Genomic DNA, 23,964 nt, shown 5'->3' on the forward strand with positions numbered 1-23,964 from the left:
CTGGCCCCCCCCCCGAGCCACCGGGGCCGGAAAGACGGGCCGGACGCCTGGGCCCCGCGGGCGGCACCGCCCTGGCTGGCGGCTCGGGGCCGCCCGGCGCAGCGGCACGTAGCCGCCCCGCACCCGCCGCCCAGCCAGCGGGCCCTGGCGTCCGGGCGGGCCCCGGCCGCCCCACAACCCCCCCCCCCCCCAGGGACCCAGGCGTCCGGGTGCCCCCCAAGGGGACCCAGGTGTCCGGAATTTCCCCAGGGGGACCCAGGCGTCCGGGCACCCCCCAAAAGGACCCAGGCATCCGGGTGCCCCCCCCAGGGGCCCCGGCGTCCGGGCACCCCCCCCACAGGGGCCCAGGCGTCTGGGTGCCTGTTACTCGCCCGGGGCCGCCCCGTCCCAGCCCGTCCCAGTGCGACCGGTTCCTCCGGCGCCTCCCGGGCGGCTCCGCGTCCCGCTGGGGCTGGGGGGGGCACGCGGACGGGGCCCAGGCGTCCGGGCCCCGCCCCCGCCCCGGGTGCCGCCGGGCGGCGGCGCGTGGCCGGGAACACGCGTGGCCGGGAACACGCGTGGCCGGGGACACGCCGAGCGGCACCGGGGGGGGGCAGGTGTTGCGGGGACACGCGTGGGGCCGGGATGGGACGTGTGGGGCTGGGATGGGGACATGTGTGGGTCCGGGCTGGGGACACGTGTGGGGCCAGGACAGGGACACATGTGGGCCTGGCATGGGGACATGTGTGGGGCTGGCATGGGGACATGTGTGGGGCCAGGACAGGGACACGTGTGGGGCTGGGATGGGGACATGTGTGGGGCTGGCATGGGGACACGTGTGGGGCCAGGACAGGGACACGTGTGGGGCTGGGATGGGGACACATATGGGGCTGGCATGGGGACACCTGTGGGTCCAACATGGGGACACGCGTGGGACCGGGATGGGGACATGTGTGGGGCTGGTGTGGGGACACGCGTGGGACCGGGATGGGGACATGTGTGGGGCTGGTGTGGGGACACGCGTGGGGCCAGGATGGGGACACTCATGGGGCCAGGACAGGGACATGTGTGGGTCTGGGATGGGGACACGTGTGGGTCCAACATGGGGACACGTGTGGGGCCAGGATGGGGACATGTGTGGGGCTGGTGTGGGACACACGTGGGTCTGGGATGGGGACATGTGTGGGTCCAACATGGGGACACATATGGGGCCACAATGGGGACAAGTGTCTTTCCCTGTGTCCCTGCTCCCCTGCGTCCTTGTCCCATGTCCCCAATGTCCCCACGTCCCTGTGTCCATGTCCTCCATCCCTGTCCCCACGTCCCCATGTCCCTGTGTCCCTGTGTCCCCATGTCCCCGTGTCCCTGTTGCTGTGTCCGTGTGTCCTCCATCCCTGTCCCCCTGTCCCCGTGTCCCCCCTGTCCCCCTGTCCCCATGTCCCCCTGTCCCCGTGTCCCGGTGCCGGTGGCAGCGGTGGCAGCGGGGGGGGGGGGGGGGGGCGCCGCGGGCAGCCGTCAGCCCCGTTATTTCCCAACGCGGCGGCGCCGCCCGAGCGGCTCCGAGCGGCTCCGGCCCGACCGGTCCCGCCGGCTCCGGGCCCATAAAGCCGCCGGGCGCCCGGCCCAGCCGCTGAGACACCGGGACACGCAGACACAGGGACACGCGGAGACACGGGGACACCGGGACACCGAGCCGCACGGAGCCGCACGGAGCCACTGAGCCGTCCGGAGCCGCACGGAGCCGTACGGAGTCAGACGGAGCCGCGCGGAGACACGCAGAGACACGCGGAGCTGCACGGAGCCGCACGGAGCTGCACGGAGACACGCAGAGACACGCGGAGCCGCACGGAGCCACTGAAGCCGCACGGAGCCGCACGGAGCCGTACGGAGCCATACGGAGCCCCACGGAGACACGCAGAGCCGCACGGAGCCACTGAAGCCGTACGGAGCCACACGGAGCCACTGAAGCTGTACGGAGCCGCACGGAGCCGCACGGAGCCACACGGAGCCGTACGGAGACACGCAGAGACACGCGGAGCCACACGGAGCCGTACGGAGCCACACGGAGCCACACAGAGCCACTGAAGCTGCACGGAGCCGCACGGAGCCACTGAAGCTGCACGGAGCCACACGGAGCCACTGAAGCCGCACGGAGCCACACGGAGCCACTGAAGCTGTACGGAGCCGCACGGAGCCGCACGGAGCCACACGGAGCCGTACGGAGACACGCAGAGACACGCGGAGCCACACGGAGCCGTACGGAGCCACACGGAGCCACACAGAGCCACTGAAGCTGCACGGAGCCGCACGGAGCCACTGAAGCTGCACGGAGCCACACGGAGCCACTGAAGCCGTACGGAGCCGCACGGAGCCATACGGAGCCACACGGAGCCACACGGAGCCACTGAAGCCGCACGGAGCCACACGGAGCCACTGAAGCTGTACGGAGCCATACGGAGCCATACGGAGCCATACGGAGCCACACGGAGCCACTGAAGCCGCACGGAGCCGCACGGAGCCACTGAAGCCGCACGGAGCCATACGGAGCCGCACGGAGCCACTGAAGCCGCACGGAGCCGCACGGAGCCACACGGAGCCGTACGGAGCCATACGGAGCCCCACGGAGACACGCGGAGCCGCACGGAGCCACTGAAGCCGTACGGAGCCCCACGGAGCCACGCGGAGCCGCACGGAGCCGCACGCCGGGCATCGCGGCAGCGCTCGGCGCGGTATCGCTGACACGGCGTCGCTGGCACGGCACTGACACGGCGGCGGCACACGACGTCCCGGGGCGACACGGAGCAGCCGGGAGCCCGGAGCCAGCGCCGAAACTGACCGATAATCCCGAATCCGGCGCCGAAATTGACCGGGGATTGGCCATCTGGCGCTGAAATTGACCGATAATCCCGAATCCGGCGCCGAAACTGACCGGGGATTGGTGATCCGGCACTGAAATTGACCGATAATCCCGAATCCGGCGCCGAAATTGACCAGGGAGCTGCGCTCCGGAGCGGGAGGGGAGCCGGGATCCAGTGAGCCGGGATCTGCGGTCCAGCACTGAAGCTTGACAAGGATCTGGGATCCAGCATGGAAACTGACCGGGGATCCAGGATCCAGGGTTGAAACCGACCAGCGATCTGCGATCCAGGACTGAAACCGACTGGAGATTTGAGATCCGAAGCAGGAACTGACCTGGGATCCAGGATCTGGGATTGAAACTGACCAGGAATCTGTCATCCAGGACCAAAACCGACCGGAGATTTGGGCTCTGACACAGAAACTAAGTCAGGATCTGGGATCCAACACTGCAACTGACCGGAGATTTGGGATCTGACATTGAAACCAACCAGGGATCTGCAATACGGGACCGAAACCACCCAGAGATTTGGGATCTGGGGCTGGAACTGAGCCGGGATCTGGGATCCAACACCGAAACCGATCAGAGATTTGGGATCCGCCGCTGCCTCTGCGCCGGGATTGGGGCTGTGAGGCCGGACGGGGCGGACGTGCGGGATCCGGCGAGTGGGATCCGGTGAGCGGGATCCGGGCAGGATCCAGTGAGCGGGATCCAGTGGATCGGGCGCCACGATGCCCCGCGCCTTCCTGGTGAAGAAGCCCTGCGTGGCCACGGCCAAGCGCAACTGGAGCGAGCTCCCGGACGAGCAGCGCGCCGACATCTACGTGCCCAGTATGTGCCCCCCCTGCCCCCGCTCTTCTGGGGGCCCAGGCGTCCGGGTGGCCCCCACTGACCCCCAGGGATCCCCCCCAGGGACCCAGGCGTCCGGGTGGCCCCCACTGACCCCCAGGGATCCCCCCAGGGACCCAGGCGTCCGGGTGACCCTGCTGACCCCCAGGGACCCCCCACAGACTCCCCAGCATCCCCAGGGGCCCAGGCGTCTGGGTGACCCTGCTGACCCCCAGGGACCCCCAGGGACACCCCAGGGACCCCCAAGGGGCCCAGGCATCCGGGTGACCCTGCTGACCCCCAGGGACCCCCAAGGGACCCCGGCATCCAGGCGTCCCCTCCTCCCCGCGGAGCGGGCCCAGGCGTCCGGGGTGGCGGGGGGAGAGGTAGGGCCCCCCCCTGCCCCCCCTCGGCTCCCCTCCCGCCCCCTCGGGGCCCAGGCGTCCGGGCGCCGGGTGGTGATTAACCCCTAATGACAGGCCGGGGGCAGAGCCGCTCCCGGGCGGGGCAGGAGCCACGCGGCCGCCGCCCGCCGCCCGGACGCCTGGGCCCCTGCGGCAGGGAGGGGGGGGAGCCCGGACGCCTGGGCCCCTGGGGACCTTGGTGCCTACAGGGTGACGCAGACCCGCCCGGACGCCTGGGCCCCTGGGGTCCACGTTGCCTATGGGGTGACGCAGACCCGCCCGGACGCCTGGGCCCCTGGGGTCCACGTTGTCTATGGGGCGACGCAGACCTGCCCGGACGCCTGGGCCCCTGGGGTCCACGTTGCCTATGGGGTGACGCAGACCTGCCCGGACACCTGGGCCCCCGGGGACCTTGGTGCCTACAGGGTGACGCAGACCCACCCGGACGCCTGGGCCCCCGGGGTCCACGTTGCCTATGGGGCGACGCAGACCCGCCCGGACGCCTGGGCCCCTGGGGTCCATGTTGCCTATGGGGCGACGCAGACCCGCCCGGACGCCTGGGCCCCCGGGGTCCATGTTGCCTATGGGGCGACGCAGACCCGCCCGGACGCCTGGGCCCTGCTTCGCGGCCCCCCCGCTCCCCCCCCCCGCCGGGGAACTGGGCCGCGGGGCGCCGGACTGGGCAGACTGGTTGTGGCGTCGCCCGGGGGGGGGGGGGTGACACCCCAGCGGAAACGCTTAATTAGGGGCGGCCTCGTTAACGGAGCCGCCCGACCGGTCGGGGGGGGGGGGTGTTTACTGCGGCGGCCGGCGCGGGGGGGCCCCGGTGAGCTGGGGGGGGGGACCCCACGGTTTTGGGAGGGATCCGGGGGGATTTGGGGGTCTCCGGTGTGACCCAGCCCCCCCCCAATCTGCCTGGGGGGGGATGTGGGGTCCCCCTGACAACCCGGCCCCCCCAGTCTGCCTGGGGGGGATTTGGGGGTCTTTGGGGGGGTCTTTGGGGGGGTCTTTGGGGTCCCCTGACGCCCTGCCCCCCCCAGTCTGCCTGGGGGGGATTTGGGGGTCTTTGGGGGGTCTTTGGGGGGGTCTTTGGGGTCCCCTGACGCCCTGCCCCCCCCAGTCTGCCTGGGGGGTCTTTGGGGGGGTCTTTGGGGGGGTCTTTGGGGTCCCCTGACGCCCTGCCCCCCCCAGTCTGCCTGGGGGGCTGTGCCCTGCGCAGGGACCCGGTGCCGGCGGCCGCCCCCCTCGACATGACGCTGCGGGCAGCCGGCTGCCCCCCCCCGCCGCCGCCCCCCGCCGCCCCCCCCGGCGGCCTCCCGGACCCCTGCCTGCACCCCAAGGCCAAGGTGAGGGGCGGCCGGGGGGCGGGGGGGGCCTGGCGGGGGGGGTCCCAGCATGGGGGGGCCTGGGGACCTGGGGGGGGCCCTGGGGTATGGGGGGTCTCGGGGGGGACCTGGGGGGTCCCTGGGGTGGGGGGTCCCCTTTATGGGGGTCTCTGAGGCCCTGGGGGGGTCTTTGGGGTCGGGGGTCCCAGCATGGGGGGGCCCTGGGGACCTGGGGGGGGGTCTCTGGGGTTGGGGGTCCCCAATATGGGGGGCCCCTGGGTCTAGAGGGGTTCCCTGGGGACCTGGGGGGGTCCTAGGGGTTGGGGGTCCCCAGTATGGGGGTCCCTGGGTCTCAGGGAGTTCCCTAGGGTGGGGGGGTCCCCTGTAAGGGGGGTCCCTGGGTCTGGGGGGCTCCCTGGGGACCTGGGGGGGTCCCTAGGGTGGGGGGGGTCCCCAGTATGGGGGGTCCCTGGGTCTGGGGGGGCTCCCTGGGGACCTGGGGTTGGGGGTCCCTGGGGGTCCCCAGCATGATGAAGGGTCACTGGGGCGGGGGGGTCCCCAGTATGGGGGTCCCTGGGTCTGGGGGGGCTCCCTGGGGACCTGGGGGGGTCCCTAGGGTGGGGGGGCTCCCCAGTATGGGGGTCCCTGGGTCTGGGGGGGCTCCCTGGGGACCTGGGGGGGTCCCTAGGGTGGGGGGGCTCCCCAGTATGGGGGGTCCCTGGGTCTGGGGGGGCTCCCTGGGGACCTGGGAGCATCCCCTGGGGGTGGTGGGTCCCCATGTCCCCGTGTCCCCGCGTCCCCGTGCGGCGGGGGCTGACGGCGGCTGCCGGGGGGGGGTTTCGCAGGCGTCGGCGGCCTCGGCGGGGGCCCCGGGGGGGCCGGGGGGGCCGGGGCCGCTGCGGTGCCCCGTGTGCCAGAAGGGCTTCGGGCTGGCGCGGCTGCTGACGCGGCACCTCAAGTGCCACAGCGAGGCCAAGCGGCACCGGTGCCCCTTCTGCGGCAAGGGCTTCAACGACACCTTCGACCTCAAGCGCCACGTCCGCACCCACACCGGTGAGGGACCTCCCCGGGACCCCCCCGGGACACGGGGGGACACGGGGGGACATGGGGGGACACGGGGGGACATGGGGACGCGGGGAGATGCAGGGGGACACAAGCACCACGTCCGCACCCACACCGGTGAGGGACCCCCCCGGGACACGGGGGGACATGGGGGGACACGGGGACGCGGGGGGACACAAGCGCCACGTCCACACCCACACCGGTGAGGGACCCCCCCGGGACCCCCCCGGGACACGGGGGGACACGGGGGGACACGGGGGGACATGGGGACGCGGGGGGACGCGGGGGGACACAAGCACCACGTCCGCACCCACACCGGTGAGGGACCCCCCCGGGACCCCCCCGGGACACGGGGGGACATGGGGGGACACAGGGGGACATGGGGACGTGGGGGGACGCGGGGGGACACAAGCGCCACGTCCACACCCACACCGGTGAGGGACCCCCCCGGGACCCCCCCGGGACACGGGGGGACACGGGGGGACACGGGGGGACATGGGGACGCGGGGGGACGCGGGGGGACACAAGCACCACGTCCGCACCCACACCGGTGAGGGACCCCCCCGGGACCCCCCCGGGACACGGGGGGACATGGGGGGACACAGGGGGACATGGGGACGTGGGGGGACGCGGGGGGACACAAGCGCCACGTCCGCACCCACACCGGTGAGGGGCCCCCCCGGGACCCCCCCGGGACACGGGGGGACACGGGGGGACACGGGGGGACATGGGGACGCGGGGGGACGCGGGGGGACACAAGCACCACGTCCGCACCCACACCGGTGAGGGACCCCCCCGGGACCCCCCCGGGACACGGGGGGACATGGGGGGACACAGGGGGACATGGGGACGTGGGGGGACGCGGGGGGACACAAGCGCCACGTCCGCACCCACACCGGTGAGGGGCCCCCCCGGGACCCCCCCGGGACACGGGGGGACATGGGGGGACACGGGGGGACATGGGGGGACACAGGGGGACATGGGGACGCGGGGGGACGCGGGGGGACACAAGCGCCACGTCCGCACCCACACCGGTGAGGGACCGGAGATGAGGAGGGTCCCGGATCAGGGGGGTCCCAGGCCCCAAATCAGGGGGGTCCCAGATCAGGGGGGTCCCAGGCCCCCGCCCAGGTGGGTCCCATAGGGACCAGGTGGGTCCCGGATCGGGGGGGTCCCACAGGGAGCAGGCAGGTGCTGGATTGGGGGGTTGCAGGGGGATGAGGTGGGTCCTGGATTGGGGGGGTCGCAAAGGAACCAGGTGAGTGCTGGATTGGGGGGGGGGACCCTGGAGGTGGGTCCCGGACCAGGGAGGGTCCCACAGGGACCAGGCAGGTGCTGGATTGGGGGGGGCACCCTGGAGGTGGGTCCCAGATCGGGGGGGGTCCCGCAGGGACCATGCGGGTGCCGGCTGGGGAGGGCGCCCCGGAGGCGGGTGCCGCCTCGGGGGGGTGCCGGCTTGCGGGGTGCCGGGTCGCAGGGCTGAGGCGCACGCCGTGTCCCCCCCCCGCCCCCCCGCAGGCGTGCGGCCCTACAAGTGCAGCCTGTGCGAGAAGGCCTTCACGCAGCGCTGCTCGCTGGAGTCGCACCTGCGCAAGATCCACGGCGTGGCGCAGCGCTACGCCTACAAGGAGCGGCGCGCCAAGCTCTACGTGTGCGAGGAGTGCGGCGGCACCGCCGACAGCCAGGACGCCCACCTGGCCCACCTGCGCCAGCGCCACCCCCACAGCCCCCTCCTCGCCAAGCTGGCCCGCCGCGGGGCCCCCCCGGCCGCCGCCCCGCCCCGCCCCGCCCCCTAGGCCCCGCCCCCCGCCCCCCTGGACACGCCCCCGCTGCCGTAGGCTCCGCCCTTGAGGTCCCCCCCCCTACACCAAGCTGGCTTGCGAGGCTGGCGGCAGTGCTGCACTGACCCGCTGTAAACCTAGGCCACGCCCCCGACTCCAAGGACACGCCCACTCCACCAGGACACGCCCCCTCTGCCATAGGCTCCGCCCTTGAGGTTCCCCCCCCTACACCAAGCTGGCTTGCGAGGCTGGCGGCAGTGCTGCACTGACCCGCTGTAAACCTAGGCCACGCCCCCTGACCCCAAGGACACGCCCACTCCACCAGGACACGCCCCTCTGCCATAGGCTCCGCCCCCGAGGTCCCACCCGCCCAGCCAAGCTGGCCTGCGAGGCTGGTGGCGGTGCTGCAATGACCCACTGCAAGTCTAGGCCACGCCCCCTGAGTCTAAGGACACGCCCACGCCACCCGGGACACGCCCCTCTGCCGTAGGCTCCGCCCTTGAGGTCCCCCCCCTACACCAAGCTGGCTTGCGAGGCTGGCGGCAGTGCTGCACTGACCCGCTGTAAACCTAGGCCACGCCCCCTGACCCCAAGGACACGCCCACTCCACCAGGACACGCCCCCGATGCCATAGGCTCCGCCCCCGAGGTCCCACCCACCCACCAAGCTGGCCTGCGAGGCTGGTGGCGGTGCTGCAATGACCCACTGCAAGTCTAGGCCACGCCCCCTGAGTCTAAGGACACGCCCACGCCACCCGGGACACGCCCACGCCACCAGGACACGCCCCCAAAGCCATAGGCTCCGCCCCCGAGGTCCCACCCGCCCAGCCAAGCTGGCCTGCGAGGCTGGTGGCAGTGCTGCAATGACCCACTGCAAGTCTAGGCCACGCCCCCTGAGTCTAAGGACACGCCCACGCCACCCGGGACACGCCCACGCCACCAGGACACGCCCCCAAAGCCATAGGCTCCGCCCCCGAGGTCCCACCCACCCACCAAGCTGGCCTGCAAGGCTGGCTGCGGTGCTGCACTGGCCCACTGCAGGCCTAGGCCACGCCCCCTGAGTCTAACGACACGCCCATGCCACCCAGGACACGCCCACGCCACCAGGACACGCCCTCAATGCCATAGGCTCCGCCCCCGAGGTCCCACCCGCCCAGCCAAGCTGGCCTGCGAGGCTGGTGGCAGTGCTGCACTAGTCTGCTGAAAGCCTAGGCCACGCCCCCGACTCCAAGGACACGCCCACTCCACCAGGACACGCCCCCAAAGCCATAGGCTCCGCCCCCGAGGTCCCACCCGCCCAGCCAAGCTGGCCTGCGAGGCTGGCGGCAGTGCTGCAATGACCCACTGCAAGTCTAGGCCACGCCCCCTGAGTCTAAGGACACGCCCACGCCACCCGGGACACGCCCACGCCACCAGGACACGCCCCCAAAGCCATAGGCTCCGCCCCCGAGGTCCCACCCACCCACCAAGCTGGCCTGCGAGGCTGGCTGCGGTGCTGCACTGGCCCACTGCAGGCCTAGGCCACGCCCCCTGAGTCTAACGACACGCCCACGCCACCCAGGACACGCCCACGCCACCAGGACACGCCCCTCTGCCATAGGCTCCACCCTTGAGGTCCCCCCCCCCCCCAAGCTGGCTTGCAAGGCTGGCAGCAGTGCTGCACTGACCCGCTGCAAGCCTAGGCCCCGCCCTCTGCACCAGGCCCCGCCCCTGACCCAGGCCCCGCCCCCTGCTGCCACAGGCTCCGCCTTCGACGTCCCCCCCGCCCCAGCCAAGCTGGCCTGCGAGGCTGGTAGCGGTGCTGCACTGACCCACTGCACTCCTTAGGCTCCGCCCCCTGCTTCACAGGCCACGCCCTCTGCTCCGGGCCACACCCCCTCGCTGGCCGGGCCTTGCTGCTGCTCTATGTTGGGTCTTAGGCCACGCCCCTCATAGGCCACGCCCATTGATGGCTTAGGCCACGCCCCCGCGGGAGGCCACGCCTCCTGGCTGCCAGGGCCGGCGGGACCCGCGTTAATATTTAGGCCACGCCCCTCCGGGGCGCTCAGGCCCTGCCCTGCTGCTAGGCCCCGCCCCCTGCCGTCAGCGACCACGCCCCCTCGGGCAGGCCCCACCCCCACCCGGGCACAGACCACGCCCCCTCGGGCTGGCCCCGCCCCCCGGCGTCGCGTGTAGAGGGGAGGGGAGCCCAGATAAAGCTATTCATGTTCATCTATAGGCTCCTGCCTGTCCCTATGGGCCCCGGCTGCCCCTCTGCACCCCCCCGAGCGTGTGGGAGCAGCTACAGGGCCCCTATAGGATGGGGGCGGGGCCACCCCTCCCCCAACCTGCCCCTCACAGCCGCCCCTATATGCCCCGGGTAGCGGCTCCGCCCCAGTGGCGACCAGCGGCCCCTATGGAGTGACGTCACCCGCCCCCCGCCGCACTGACCTCCTCGCAGCCGCCTGCTCGTCTACAGGGGCGGGACGTCGCCTATAGCCCGGCCCAGGCCTTCCTCCGCCTATAGGCCGCGTCGCCATGGCGACCGCGCGGCGCCGCGCATGCGCCCCTCGCCGGGAGGGAGGGAGGGCGGAGCCCGCGCCAGGGCGCCGCTCCCATTGGCCCGCGCGGCAGCCAATGGGAGGCGGCGGCAGGAAGCGCGGCCGCGCGCATGCGCAGCGCACCGCAAGGGGGCGCCGGGACGCCTATAGGCGAGGGGGCGGGGCCTGCGCTATAGGGGACGAGCCCCGCCCACCGCCTCCCCCTATAGAGGGGGGGCAGCACAGCAGCGCAGGGGTGCGGGGGGGGGGGGCCGTGCTCTCCACGGGCTCCCCTCCCCCTTCTATATTCTATAGGGGCTCCCCATATCCTATAGGGGCTCCCTCCTATAGGGGGCCGAACCGCTCCATAGGGGACGCATAGGGCTTCCGGGGCAGAAGCCGCCCGGGGGACACCCAGGCACTGGGGGGGGGGTCTCCTATGGGGGGATTGAGCCCACTCCACTCGCCCCCAGCCCCCGCGGCGCTCGCCATAGGGCCCTATAGGGCGGCACCCTATAACCCCCCCCCCATAGGGACGCGGGCGCTGCAGTTAGTCCAGTCTTTATTGCCCCGGAGCCCCCGGGGGGGGGCGGGGGGCCCCCCGGGTTGTTCCCACGGGGGGGGGGCGGCCCCCCACTTCCAGTCTCTCCCGGCCTTTGGTCACAGTCTCCGCGTCCCCCTCCCCCCCTCGGGGACCCCCCCCCCCGGGGACCCCCCCCCCGGGGACCCCCCCCGCACACACACATTTGGGGGGGGCCCCCCCCCGTTTGGCACCGGCGTCCGGTTCGGCAGCAGCTGGGGGGGGGCTGGGGGGGGCCCCGGAAGCGCAGGACTCCCCTAAGGCAGCTTGGCGGGGGGGGGCATATGGGGACCCCCCCCCCGTTTCCAGGGTTAGTGTTATGGGGGGGGAGACCCCCAAGGGTGCTGAGCCCCCCCCAAGGGTGCTGAGACCCCCCCCAGGGTGCTGAGCCCCCCCAGAGGATGCTGAGACCACCCCAAGGGTGCTCAGACCCCCCCAGAGGGTGTTTAGCCCCCCCCAGGGGTGAAGCCCCCCCTCTTTTGGGGCTGGGGGCTCCCGGCGGGGGGTCGGGGGGGCTCCTAAAGTGCCGGGGGGGCATTTGGGGGGGGGCCTCCATTCCCCGGGGGGGGGCACCCCATTTCAGAGCATCCTTTGGGGGGGGTCCCACCCCCAGGGACCATTTCGGAGGGGGGGGGAAACGACACCCCCCCCCATCGCCACCCCACAGGGCCGCGCCAGGGGTCCGGGGGGGGGGGCGATTTCGGGGTGCCATTTTCAGGGTGGCGTTTTCGGGGGGTGTTTTTGGGGGGTGTTTTTCGGGGGGTGTTTTTGGGGGGTGTTTTTCGGGGGGTGTTTTTGGGGGGTGTTTTTCGGGGGGTGTTTTTCGGGGGGGGGGTTTCGGGGCCCCCCCTCACTCGATCTCCAGGATGAGGTCGTCGCCCTGCAGGCTCATGCCGGGGGGTGACGTTTTCGGGGGGTGACGTTTTTCGGGGTGGCGTTTTCGGGGGGTGGCATCCTCGGGGGGGGGGTGTTTTTGGGGGGGGCGTTTCGGGGCCCCCCCTCACTCGATCTCCAGGATGAGGTCGTCGCCCTGCAGGCTCATGCCGGGGGGACGCCGCGTTTTCGGGGGGTGACGTTTTTGGGGGTGGCGTTTTCGGGGGGTGGCATCCTCGGGGGGGGGGTGTTTTTGGGGGGGGCGTTTCGGGGCCCCCCCTCACTCGATCTCCAGGATGAGGTCGTTGCCCTGCAGGCTCATGCCGGGGGGTGACGTTTTCGGGGTGGCGTTTTCGGGGGGTGACGTTTTTGGGGGTGGCGTTTTCGGGGGGGTGGCATCCTCGGGGGGGGGGGTGTTTTTGGGGGGGGCGTTTCGGGGCCCCCCCTCACTCGATCTCCAGGATGAGGTCGTCGCCCTGCAGGCTCATGCCGGGCCGCACGTGGAGGCGGGCGACGGTGCCGGCGCGGGGGGCCGTCACCACCGTCTCCAGCTTCATGGCGCTGAGGACGCAGAGCGGCTGCCCCTTGGCCACGGCCGCCCCCACCGCCACCCGCACCTCCACCACCTCGCCCGGCATCGGGGCCCCCACCTGCCCCTTGGCCCCCCGCTGCGCCTTGGGGTGCACGTGCAGCTCCTGCAACGGGGGGGGACACACACGCGGGGGACCGTCGGTGAGCGTGTGGCACCCGTGCGGCTCCCAGGACCCCCCGCCGTGGCCCATGGGACCCCCCCATGGCCCCCAGGACCCCCCTATGGCTCCTGGGACCCCCCCTGTGTCCCCCAGGACCCCCCCCATGGCCCATGGAACCCCCCCATGGCCCCCAGGACCCTCCCATAGCCCCTAGGACCCCCTCCGTGGCCCCTGGGACCCCCCCCATGGCCCATGGGACCCCCCCATGTTCCCCAGGACACCCCTATGGATCCTGGGACCCCCCCATGGCCCCCAGGACCCCCCCCATAGCCCCTGGAACCCTCCCTTATACCCTGGGACCCCCCCATGGCCCCAAGGACCCACCCTATAGCCCCCAGGACCCCCCTATAGCCTCCAGGACCCCCCCAATGGCCCCAAGGACCCCCCCTATAGCCCCCAGGACCCCCCCGTGGCCCCTAGGACCCCCCCATAGCCCCTGGGAACTGCCCCATGTCCCCCAGGACCCCTCCATGACCCCTGGGCCCCTCCCTTATACCCTGGGACCCGCCTGTGTCCCCCAGGACCCCCCCATAGCCCCTGGGACCCCCCCAGTGGCTCTAAGGACCCCTCCATGGCCCCCAGGACCCCCTGATGGCCTCCAGGACCCCCCTTACACCCTGGGACCCCCCCAGTGTCCCCCAGGAACCCCCCTGTGGCCTCTGGGCCCCCCCCATGGCCCTCAGGACCCCCCCATGTCCCCCAGGACCCCTCCATGTCCCTTGGGACCCCCCCCATATCCTCTGGGACCCCCCCATGTCTCCCAGGACCCCCACATAGCCCCCAGAACCCCCCACCATGGCCCCCAGGACCCCCCCATGGCCCCTGGGACCCCCCCATGGCCCCCAGGACCCCCCCCGTGTCCCCCAGGCCCCCCCCCAAGGCCTCCAGACCGCCCCCCCCGTGTCCCCTGGGCCCCCCCGCGGCACCTTCATGGCGCGGGTGTCGCGCACGAGGATGGAGCGCAGCTGCCCGTTGAGCTCGAAGAAAACCTCGCGCTGCCCGGCCGCGTCCAGGTCGCCCAGCGCCAGCGCCTTGATGTGCAGCGTCTTGCCCCGCTCCAGCTCCACCTGCCCCCCCGGCCCCCCCCGGGCCCCCGTCAGTCGTGACACCGTCGTGACACCGCCGCGAGCGTGCCACAGCTGCCGCAGCCGCGCGAGAGCCGTGCAAGCGTGCAAGGGCCGCCTCGCCCCCTCCCCAAGCCCCGCCCCAGCCAGCCCCGCCCCTCCCCAAGCCACGCCCCCTCCCCAAGCCCCGCCCCAGTGCCCACCGAGCCCCTCCCCCAAAGCCCCGCCCCTCTCGGGCCACACCCCCACTTGCAGCCCCTCCCCAAGCCGCCCCCTGGCTCCACCCACCCCAACCCCTCCCTCAAGCCCCTCCCTTCCTCAAGCCACACCCTCCCAAGCCCCTCCCCTCCCTCAAACCCCACCCTCCACAAGCCCCGCCCCTCCACAAGCCCCGCCCACCGCCAGCCCCGCCCCTCCCTCAAACCCCACCATCCCAAAGCCCCTCCCCTCCACAAGCCCCACCCCTCCTTCAAGCCCCACCCCTCCCAAGCCCCACCCTGCCGCCAGCCCTGCCCCTCCCTCAAGCCCCGCCCTCCCAAGCCCCGCCCCTCCCTCAAGTCCCTCCCCTCACAAGTCCCGCCCCTCCCCAAGCCACACCCCCAGTCACAGCTCCTCCCCAAGCCACTCCCCCAGCTCCATCCACCCAACCCCGCCCCACCAGCCCCGCCCCTCCCCAAGCCCCTCCCCTCCCTCAAACCCCACCCTCCCAAGCCCCGCCCCTCCCCAAGCCCCGCCCCTCCCTCAAGCCCCTCCCCTCCCCAAGCCCCTCCCCTCCCAAGCCCCGTCCCCCGCCGCCAGCCCCGCCCACCTCAAACTCCTCGGCGATGTTGGGCCCCTCGAGGAAGAGGCGGGTGCCGAGGCAGTGGACGGGGCCGAAGGTGGCGGTGAAGTCGCGGAAGTCCTCGTAGACGCGCGGGTACATGGCGGCCGAGAGCAGCTCCTCGGGGCCCGGCGGCGTCCCGTGGCGCCCCGCCAGCTCCCGGCCCAGCGCCTCGAAGTCCAGCGGCGGCAGCGAGGCCCCGGGGCGGCCCTCCACCCGCGGCAGGTCCTTCAGCACCTGCGGGACCGCCGCCGCCGTCGCCGCCGGGCCCCAACCGCGCAGCCCCGCAGCCCCGCAGCCCCGCAACCGCGCAGCCCCGCAACCGCGCAGCCCCGCAGCCCCGCAACCGCACAGCCCCGCAACCGCGCAGCCCCGCAACCGCGCAGCCCCGCAGCCCCGCAACCGCACAACCGCGCAGCCCCGCAACCGCACAACCGCGCAGCCCCGCAACCGCGCAGCTCCACAGCCTCGCAACCACGCAGCCCCGCAGCCCCGCAACCGCGCAGCCCCGCAACCGCACAACCGCGCAGCCCCGCAGCCCCGCAACCACACAGCTCCACAGCCCCGCAACCGCGCAGCCCCGCAACCGCACAACCGCGCAGCCCCGCAACCGCACAACCCCACAACCGCACAACCGCGCAACCGCGCAGCCCCGCAGCCCTGCAACCGCGCAGCCCCGCAACCGCACAACCGTACAACCGCACAACCGCGCAACCGCGCAGCCCCGCAACCGCACAACCGCGCAGCCCTGCAACCGCGCAGCTCCGCAGCCCCGCAACCGCACAACCGCGCAGCTCCGCAGCCCCGCAACCGCACAACCGCGCAGCCCCGCAACCGCGCAGCTCCGCAGCCCCGCAACCGCACAACCGCGCAGCTCCACAGCCCCGCAACCGCACAACCGCGCAGCCCCGCAACCGCACAACCGCACAACCGCGCAGCCCCACAGCCCCGCAACCGCACAACCGCGCAGCCCCGCAACCACACAACCGCACAACCCCGCAACCGTGCAGCCCCGCAGCCCCGCAACCGCACAACCGCGCAGCCCCGCAACCGCACAACCGCGCAGCCCCGCAACCGCGCAGCTCCACAGCCCCGCAACCGCACAACCGCGCAGCTCCACAGCCCCACAACCGCACAACCGCGCAGCCCCGCAACCGCACAGCTCCACAACCCCACGGCCCGCGAGATGCCCCCCGGCAGCCCCGTCGCTAAGGGATGGATGCCCCCGGCAACCCCAGCCGCCCCGTTGCTAGGGAGATGGCGCCCCTGGCAACCCTGTTGCTAAGGTGTGGATACCCCTGGCAACCCCATGTGCCCTGTTGCTAGGGAGATGGCGCCCCTGGCAACCCTGTTGCTAAGGTGTGGATGCCCTTGGCAACCCCCAGCCACCCCATTGCTAGGGAGACGGTGCCCCTGGCAACCCTGTTGCTAAGGGATGGATACCCCTGGCAACCCCAGCCGCCCCGTTGCTAGGGAGACGGTGCCCCTGGCAACCCCATGTGCCCTGTTGCTAAGGACCCGGTGACCCCAGCAACCCCGTTGCTAAGGGATGGCTGCTCCAGTGCCCCCCAGTGCCTCCCAGTGCCCCCCAGTCACTCCCAGTGCCCCCCGGTGCCCCCAGCACGCACCCGGGAGCGGAAGGGCTCGGGGAAGCCCCCCGGGGGGGTCCCGATGTGGCTATCCCAGTGCCTCCCAGTGCCCCCCAATCCCCTCCCAGTGCCTCCCAATCCCCTCCCAGTGGCTCCCAGTGCCCCCAGCACACACCCGGGAGCGGAAGGGCTCAGGGAAGCCCCCCGGGGGGGTCCCGATGTGGCTATCCCAGTACACCCCAGTGCCTCCCAATCCCCTCCCAGTGCCTCCCAATCCCCTCCCAGTGCCTCCCAGTCCCCTCCCAGTCACTCCCAGTGCCCCCCAGTGCCCCCAGCACGCACCCGGGAGTGGAAGGGCTCGGGGAAGCCCCCCGGGGGGGTCCCGATGTGGCTATCCCAGTGCCTCCCAGTGCCCCCCAATCCCCTCCCAGTGCCTCCCAATCCCCTCCAAGTCGCTCCCAGTGGCTCCCAGTGCCCCCCAGTGCCCCCAGCACGCACCCGGGAGCGGAAGGGCTCGGGGAAGCCCCCCGGGGGGGTCCCGATGTGGCTATCCCAGTGCCTCCCAGTGCCCCCCAATCCCCTGCCAGTCACTCCCAGTGCCCGCCAGTGCCTCCCAGTCACTCCCAGTGCCCCCAGCACGCACCCGGGAGCGGAAGGGCTCGGGGAAGCCCCCCGGGGGGGTCCCGATGTGGCTATCCCAGTGCCTCCCAGTGCCCCCCAATCCCCTCCCAGTGCCTCCCAATCCCCTCCAAGTCGCTCCCAGTGGCTCCCAGTGCCCCCCAGTGCCCCCAGCACGCACCCGGGAGCGGAAGGGCTCGGGGAAGCCCCCCGGGGGGGTCCCGATGTGGCTATCCCAGTACACCCCAGTGCCTCCCAATCCCCTCCCAGTGCCTCCCAATCCCCTCCCAGTGCCTCCCAGTCCCCTCCCAGTCACTCCCAGTGCCCCCCAGTGCCCCCAGCACGCACCCGGGAGTGGAAGGGCTCGGGGAAGCCCCCCGGGGGGGTCCCGATGTGGCTATCCCAGTGCCTCCCAGTGCCCCCCAATCCCCTGCCAGTCACTCCCAGTGCCCGCCAGTGCCTCCCAGTCACTCCCAGTGCCCCCAGCACGCACCCGGGAGCGGAAGGGCTCGGGGAAGCCCCCCGGGGGGGTCCCGATGTGGCTACCCCAGTGCCCCCCAGTCGCTCCCAGTGCCTCCCAATCCCCTCCCAGTCACTCCCAGTGCCCCCCAGTCGCTCCCAGTGCCCCCAGCACGCACCCGGGAGCGGAAGGGCTCGGGGAAGCCCCCCGGGGGGGTCCCGATGTGGCTATCCCAGTGCCTCCCAGTGCCCCCCAATCCCCTCCCAGTGCCTCCCAATCCCCTCCCAGTGGCTCCCAGTGCCCCCAGCACACACCCGGGAGCGGAAGGGCTCAGGGAAGCCCCCCGGGGGGGTCCCGATGTGGCTATCCCAGTACACCCCAGTGCCTCCCAATCCCCTCCCAGTGCCTCCCAATCCCCTCCCAGTGCCTCCCAGTCCCCTCCCAGTCACTCCCAGTGCCCCCCAGTGCCCCCAGCACGCACCCGGGAGTGGAAGGGCTCGGGGAAGCCCCCCGGGGGGGTCCCGATGTGGCTATCCCAGTGCCTCCCAGTGCCCCCCAATCCCCTCCCAGTGCCTCCCAATCCCCTCCAAGTCGCTCCCAGTGGCTCCCAGTGCCCCCCAGTGCCCCCAGCACGCACCCGGGAGCGGAAGGGCTCGGGGAAGCCCCCCGGGGGGGTCCCGATGTGGCTATCCCAGTGCCTCCCAGTGCCCCCCAATCCCCTGCCAGTCACTCCCAGTGCCCGCCAGTGCCTCCCAGTCACTCCCAGTGCCCCCAGCACGCACCCGGGAGCGGAAGGGCTCGGGGAAGCCCCCCGGGGGGGTCCCGATGTGGCTATCCCAGTGCCTCCCAGTGCCCCCCAATCCCCTCCCAGTGCCTCCCAATCCCCTCCAAGTCGCTCCCAGTGGCTCCCAGTGCCCCCCAGTGCCCCCAGCACGCACCCGGGAGCGGAAGGGCTCGGGGAAGCCCCCCGGGGGGGTCCCGATGTGGCTATCCCAGTGCCTCCCAGTGCCCCCCAATCCCCTGCCAGTCACTCCCAGTGCCCGCCAGTGCCTCCCAGTCACTCCCAGTGCCCCCAGCACGCACCCGGGAGCGGAAGGGCTCGGGGAAGCCCCCCGGGGGGGTCCCGATGTGGCTATCCCAGTGCCTCCCAGTGCCCCCCAATCCCCTCCCAGTGCCTCCCAATCCCCTCCCAGTGGCTCCCAGTGCCCCCAGCACACACCCGGGAGCGGAAGGGCTCAGGGAAGCCCCCCGGGGGGGTCCCGATGTGGCTATCCCAGTACACCCCAGTGCCTCCCAATCCCCTCCCAGTGCCTCCCAGTCCCCTCCCAGTCACTCCCAGTGCCCCCCAGTGCCCCCAGCACGCACCCGGGAGTGGAAGGGCTCGGGGAAGCCCCCCGGGGGGGTCCCGATGTGGCTATCCCAGTGCCTCCCAGTGCCCCCCAATCCCCTCCCAGTGCCTCCCAATCCCCTCCCAATCCCCTCCCAGTGCCCCCCAGTCGCTCCCAGTGCCCCCAGCACGCACCCGGGAGCGGAAGGGCTCGGGGAAGCCCCCCGGGGGGGTCCCGATGTGGCTATCCCAGTGCCTCCCAGTGCCCCCCAATCCCCTCCCAGTGCCTCCCAATCCCCTCCCAGTGGCTCCCAGTGCCCCCAGCACACACCCGGGAGCGGAAGGGCTCAGGGAAGCCCCCCGGGGGGGTCCCGATGTGGCTATCCCAGTACACCCCAGTGCCTCCCAATCCCCTCCCAGTGCCTCCCAGTCCCCTCCCAGTCACTCCCAGTGCCCCCCAGTGCCCCCAGCACGCACCCGGGAGTGGAAGGGCTCGGGGAAGCCCCCCGGGGGGGTCCCGATGTGGCTATCCCAGTGCCTCCCAGTGCCCCCCAATCCCCTCCCAGTGCCTCCCAATCCCCTCCCAATCCCCTCCCAGTGCCCCCCAGTCGCTCCCAGTGCCCCCAGCACGCACCCGGGAGCGGAAGGGCTCGGGGAAGCCCCCCGGGGGGGTCCCGATGTGGCTATCCCAGTGCCTCCCAGTGCCCCCCAATCCCCTCCCAGTGCCCCCCAATCCCCTCCCAGTGCCTCCCAATCCCCTCCCAGTCGCTCCCAGTGGCTCCCAGTGCCCCCCAGTGCCCCCAGCACGCACCCGGGAGCGGAAGGGCTCGGGGAAGCCCCCCGGGGGGGTCCCGATGTGGCTATCCCAGTGCCTCCCAGTGCCCCCCAATCCCCTCCCAGTCACTCCCAGTGCCCCCCAGTCACTCCCAGTGCCCCCAGCACGCACCCGGGAGCGGAAGGGCTCGGGGAAGCCCCCCGGGGGGGTCCCGATGTGGCTATCCCAGTGCCTCCCAGTGCCCCCCAATCCCCTCCCAGTGCCTCCCAATCCCCTCCCAGTGGCTCCCAGTGGCTCCCAGTGCCCCCAGCACGCACCCGGGAGCGGAAGGGCTCGGGGAAGCCCCCCGGGGGGGTCCCGATGTGGCTATCCCAGTGCCCCCCAGTGCCCCCCAATCCCCTCCCAGTCACTCCCAGTGCCCCCCAGTCACTCCCAGTGCCCCCAGCACGCACCCGGGAGCGGAAGGGCTCGGGGAAGCCCCCCGGGGGGGTCCCGATGTGGCTATCCCAGTGCCTCCCAGTGCCCCCCAATCCCCTCCCAGTGCCTCCCAATCCCCTCCCAGTGGCTCCCAGTGGCTCCCAGTGCCCCCAGCACGCACCCGGGAGCGGAAGGGCTCGGGGAAGCCCCCCGGGGGGGTCCCGATGTGGCTATCCCAGTGCCTCCCAGTGCCCCCCAATCCCCTCCCAGTCACTCCCAGTGCCCCCCAGTCACTCCCAGTGCCCCCAGCACGCACCCGGGAGCGGAAGGGCTCGGGGAAGCCCCCCGGGGGGGTCCCGATGTGGCTATCCCAGTGCCTCCCAGTGCCCCCCAATCCCCTCCCAGTGCCTCCCAATCCCCTCCCAGTGGCTCCCAGTGGCTCCCAGTGCCCCCAGCACGCACCCGGGAGCGGAAGGGCTCGGGGAAGCCCCCCGGGGGGGTCCCGATGTGGCCCTGCAGGAACTCCACCACGGAGCGGGGGAAGGAGAGCTCGTCGGCCCGCGCCTCCACCTCGGCCCGCGACAGCCCGTTCTGCACCATGAACTGCGCCAGGTCGCCCACGATCTTCGACGACGGCGTCACCTGCGGCCACCGCGTCACCGCGTCACCCGCCGGCCTCGCCGTGGCGCCGCGCCACCCAGAGCCACCCCATGGTGTCACCGTGCCACCCAGACCGGCCCCAAAGTGTCACCGTGCCACCCGGACCTGCCCCATGGTGTCACCGTGCCACCCAGACCGGCCCCAAAGTGTCACCGCGCCACCCGGACCTGCCCCATGGTTTCACCGTGCCACTCAGAGCCACCCCATGGTGTCACCGTGCCACCCAGACCGGCCCCAAAGTGTCACCGCGCCGCCTGGACCTGCCCCATGGTGTCACCGCGCCACCCAGAGCCACCCCATGGTGTCACCATGCCACCCAGACCGGCCCCAAAGTGTCACCGCGCCGCCCGGACCTGCCCCATGGTGTCACCGTGCCACCCAGACCGGCCCCAAAGTGTCACCGCGCCACCCAGAGCCACCCCATGGTGTCACCGTGCCACCCAGACCGGCCCCAAAGTGTCACCGCGCCGCCCGGACCTGCCCCATGGTGTCACCGTGCCACCCAGAGCCACCCCATGGTGTCACCGTGCCACCCAGACCGGCCCCAAAGTGTCACCGCGCCACCCAGAGCCACCTTAAAGTGTCACCGTGCCACCCAGACCTGCCCCATGGTGGCACTGTGCCACCCCATGGTGTCACCGATGCATCGGGACCTGCCCCATGGTGTCACCATGCCCCCCAGACCTGCCCCATGGTGTCACCAATGCTTCAGGACCTGCCCCATGGTGTCACCGTGCCACCCAGACCCACCCCAAAGTGTCACCGCACTGCCCAGACCTGCCCCATGGTGTCACCATGCCACCCAGACCGGCCCCAAAGTGTCACCGCGCCACCCAGAGCCACCCCATGGTGTCACCGTGCCACCCAGACCGGCCCCAAAGTGTCACCGCGCCACCCAGAGCCACCCCATGGTGTCACCGTGCCACCCAGACCGGCCCCAAAGTGTCACCGCGCCGCCCGGACCTGCCCCATGGTGTCACCGTGCCACCCAGAGCCACCCCATGGTGTCACCGTGCCACCCAGACCGGCCCCAAAGTGTCACCGCGCCACCCAGAGCCACCTTAAAGTGTCACCGTGCCACCCAGACCTGCCCCATGGTGGCACTGTGCCACCCCATGGTGTCACCGATGCATCGGGACCTGCCCCATGGTGTCACCATGCCCCCCAGACCTGCCCCATGGTGTCACCAATGCTTCAGGACCTGCCCCATGGTGTCACCGTGCCACCCAGACCCACCCCAAAGTGTCACCGCACTGCCCAGACCTGCCCCATGGTGTCACCGTGCCACCTAGACCTGCCCCATGGTGTCACCGCACTGCCCAGACCTGCCCCATGGTGTCACCGTGCCACCTAGACCTGCCCCATGGTGTCACCGTGCCGCCCAGACCTGCCCCATGGTGTCACCGATGCACTGGGACCTGCCCCATGGTGTCACCACAGTCCCCTGACCTGCCCCACGGGGACCTGCCCCATAGTGACCTGCCCCATGGAGGTGTTCCCCACGAGGACCTGCCCCACGGGGACCTGCCCCACGGGGATGTTCCCCATAGTGACCTGCCCCATGGAGATGCTCCCCACGAGGACCTGCCCCATGGGGACCTGCCCCACGGGGATGTTCCCCATAGTGACCTGCCCCACGAGGACCTGCCCCATAGTGACCTGCCCCACGGGGCCGTCCCCCCGGCACGGCGGCGGCGGCCCCACCTTGATGAGGTCGCCGAGGATCTTGTTGGCCTCGGCGTAGGCCTTCTTCACCTCCTTGAACTTGTGGCCCAGCCCCATGCTGTGGGCCTGGAAGTGGAGGTTGGTGTACTGCCCGCCCGGGATCTCGTTCTCAAAGACGTCCGCGTTGCCCGACTTCATGGTGGCCGTGCAGTCGAAGGCGGCGTAGAGCCCCCGCGCCGCCTCCCAGTACTCGCTGTACTCGAACACCCGCTCCAGCTCGATGCCTGACACGGGCACACGGGGACCGTGAGGACCACGGGGACCTCGGGGACCTTGGGGACCTCGGGGACCTCGGGGACCATGGGGATGGGGACATGGACCATGGCGGCTGTACTCGAACACCCGCTCCAGCTCGATGCCTGACACGGGCACACGGGGACCGTGAGGACCACGGGGACCTCGGGGACCTCGGGGACGGGGACCTTGGGGACCATGGGGACCACAGGGACCTCGGGGACCTCAGGGACCTCGGGGATAGGGACATGGACCACGGGGGCTGTACTCGAACACCCGCTCCAGCTCGATGCCTGACACGGGCACACGGGGACCATGGGGACCACGGGGACCTCGGGGACCTCGGGGACCTTGGGGACCTCGGGGACCTCAGGGACCTTGGGGACCACGGGGATGGGGACATGGACCACGGGGGCTGTACTCGAACACCCGCTCCAGCTCGATGCCTGACACGGGCACACGGGGACCATGGGGACCACGGGGACCTCGGGGACCTTGGGGACCTTGGGGACCTCGGGGACCTCAGGGACCTTGGGGACCTCGGGGACGGGGACCGTGGGGACCTCAGGGACCACAGGGACCTCGGGGACCTCGGGGACCACGGGGATGGGGACATGGACCATGGCGGCTGTACTCAAACACCCGCTCCAGCTCGATGCCTGACACGGGCACACGGGGACCGTGAGGACCACGGGGACCTCGGGGACCTTGGGGACCTCGGGGATGGGGACATGGACCATGGCGGCTGTACTCGAACACCCGCTCCAGCTCGATGCCTGACACGGGCACACGGGGACCGTGAGGACCATGGGGACCTCGGGGACCTTGGGGACCTCAGGGACCACGGGGATGGGGACATGGACCACGGGGGCTGTACTCGAACACCCGCTCCAGCTCGATGCCTGACACGGGCACACGGGGACCGTGAGGACCACGGGGACCTCGGGGACCTCGGGGACCTTGGGGACCTCGGGGACCTCAGGGACCTTGGGGACCTCGGGGACCTCGGGGACGGGGACCGTGGGGACCATGGGGACCACAGGGACCTCGGGGACCTCGGGGACCACGGGGATGGGGACATGGACCATGGCGGCTGTACTCAAACACCCGCTCCAGCTCGATGCCTGACACGGGCACACGGGGACCGTGAGGACCACGGGGACCTCGGGGACCTTGGGGACCTCGGGGATGGGGACATGGACCATGGCGGCTGTACTCGAACACCCGCTCCAGCTCGATGCCTGACACGGGCACACGGGGACCGTGAGGACCATGGGGACCTCGGGGACCTTGGGGACCTCAGGGACCACGGGGAT

The 23,964-nt window shown here is 72.1% G+C and overlaps 2 protein-coding genes across 3 annotated transcripts in view; one reads left to right on the forward strand and one right to left on the reverse strand.

The window, feature by feature from the left end:
• Nucleotides 1-2,104: 2,104 nt before the first annotated feature.
• Nucleotides 2,105-8,385, forward strand: OVOL1 (ovo like transcriptional repressor 1). Its single transcript, XM_064503175.1, has 4 exons — nucleotides 2,105-3,667; nucleotides 5,260-5,414; nucleotides 6,239-6,446; nucleotides 7,974-8,385. Exons 1-4 carry the CDS (start codon nucleotides 3,568-3,570, stop codon nucleotides 8,249-8,251), a joined length of 741 nt encoding a protein of 246 aa, XP_064359245.1. The 5' UTR covers nucleotides 2,105-3,567; the 3' UTR covers nucleotides 8,252-8,385.
• A 3,843-nt stretch (nucleotides 8,386-12,228) lies between these two features.
• PC (pyruvate carboxylase) overlaps nucleotides 12,229-23,964 on the reverse strand; it is a 38,393-nt gene continuing 26,657 nt past the window's right edge. For both annotated transcript variants that reach the window (XM_064503147.1, XM_064503149.1), the window contains exons 17-21: nucleotides 22,394-22,638; nucleotides 20,492-20,671; nucleotides 14,832-15,080; nucleotides 13,886-14,026; nucleotides 12,229-12,902 (exon numbers count right to left, since the gene is read on the reverse strand). In XM_064503147.1, the coding sequence (XP_064359217.1) occupies nucleotides 12,654-12,902; nucleotides 13,886-14,026; nucleotides 14,832-15,080; nucleotides 20,492-20,671; nucleotides 22,394-22,638 (1,064 nt within the window). In that variant the 3' untranslated portion in view covers nucleotides 12,229-12,653. The remainder of the gene's footprint in view (nucleotides 12,903-13,885; nucleotides 14,027-14,831; nucleotides 15,081-20,491; nucleotides 20,672-22,393; nucleotides 22,639-23,964) is intronic.

This window comes from Dromaius novaehollandiae, chromosome 35 (genome assembly GCF_036370855.1).
Source record: "Dromaius novaehollandiae isolate bDroNov1 chromosome 35, bDroNov1.hap1, whole genome shotgun sequence".
NCBI classification, from domain to species: domain Eukaryota; kingdom Metazoa; phylum Chordata; class Aves; order Casuariiformes; family Dromaiidae; genus Dromaius; species Dromaius novaehollandiae.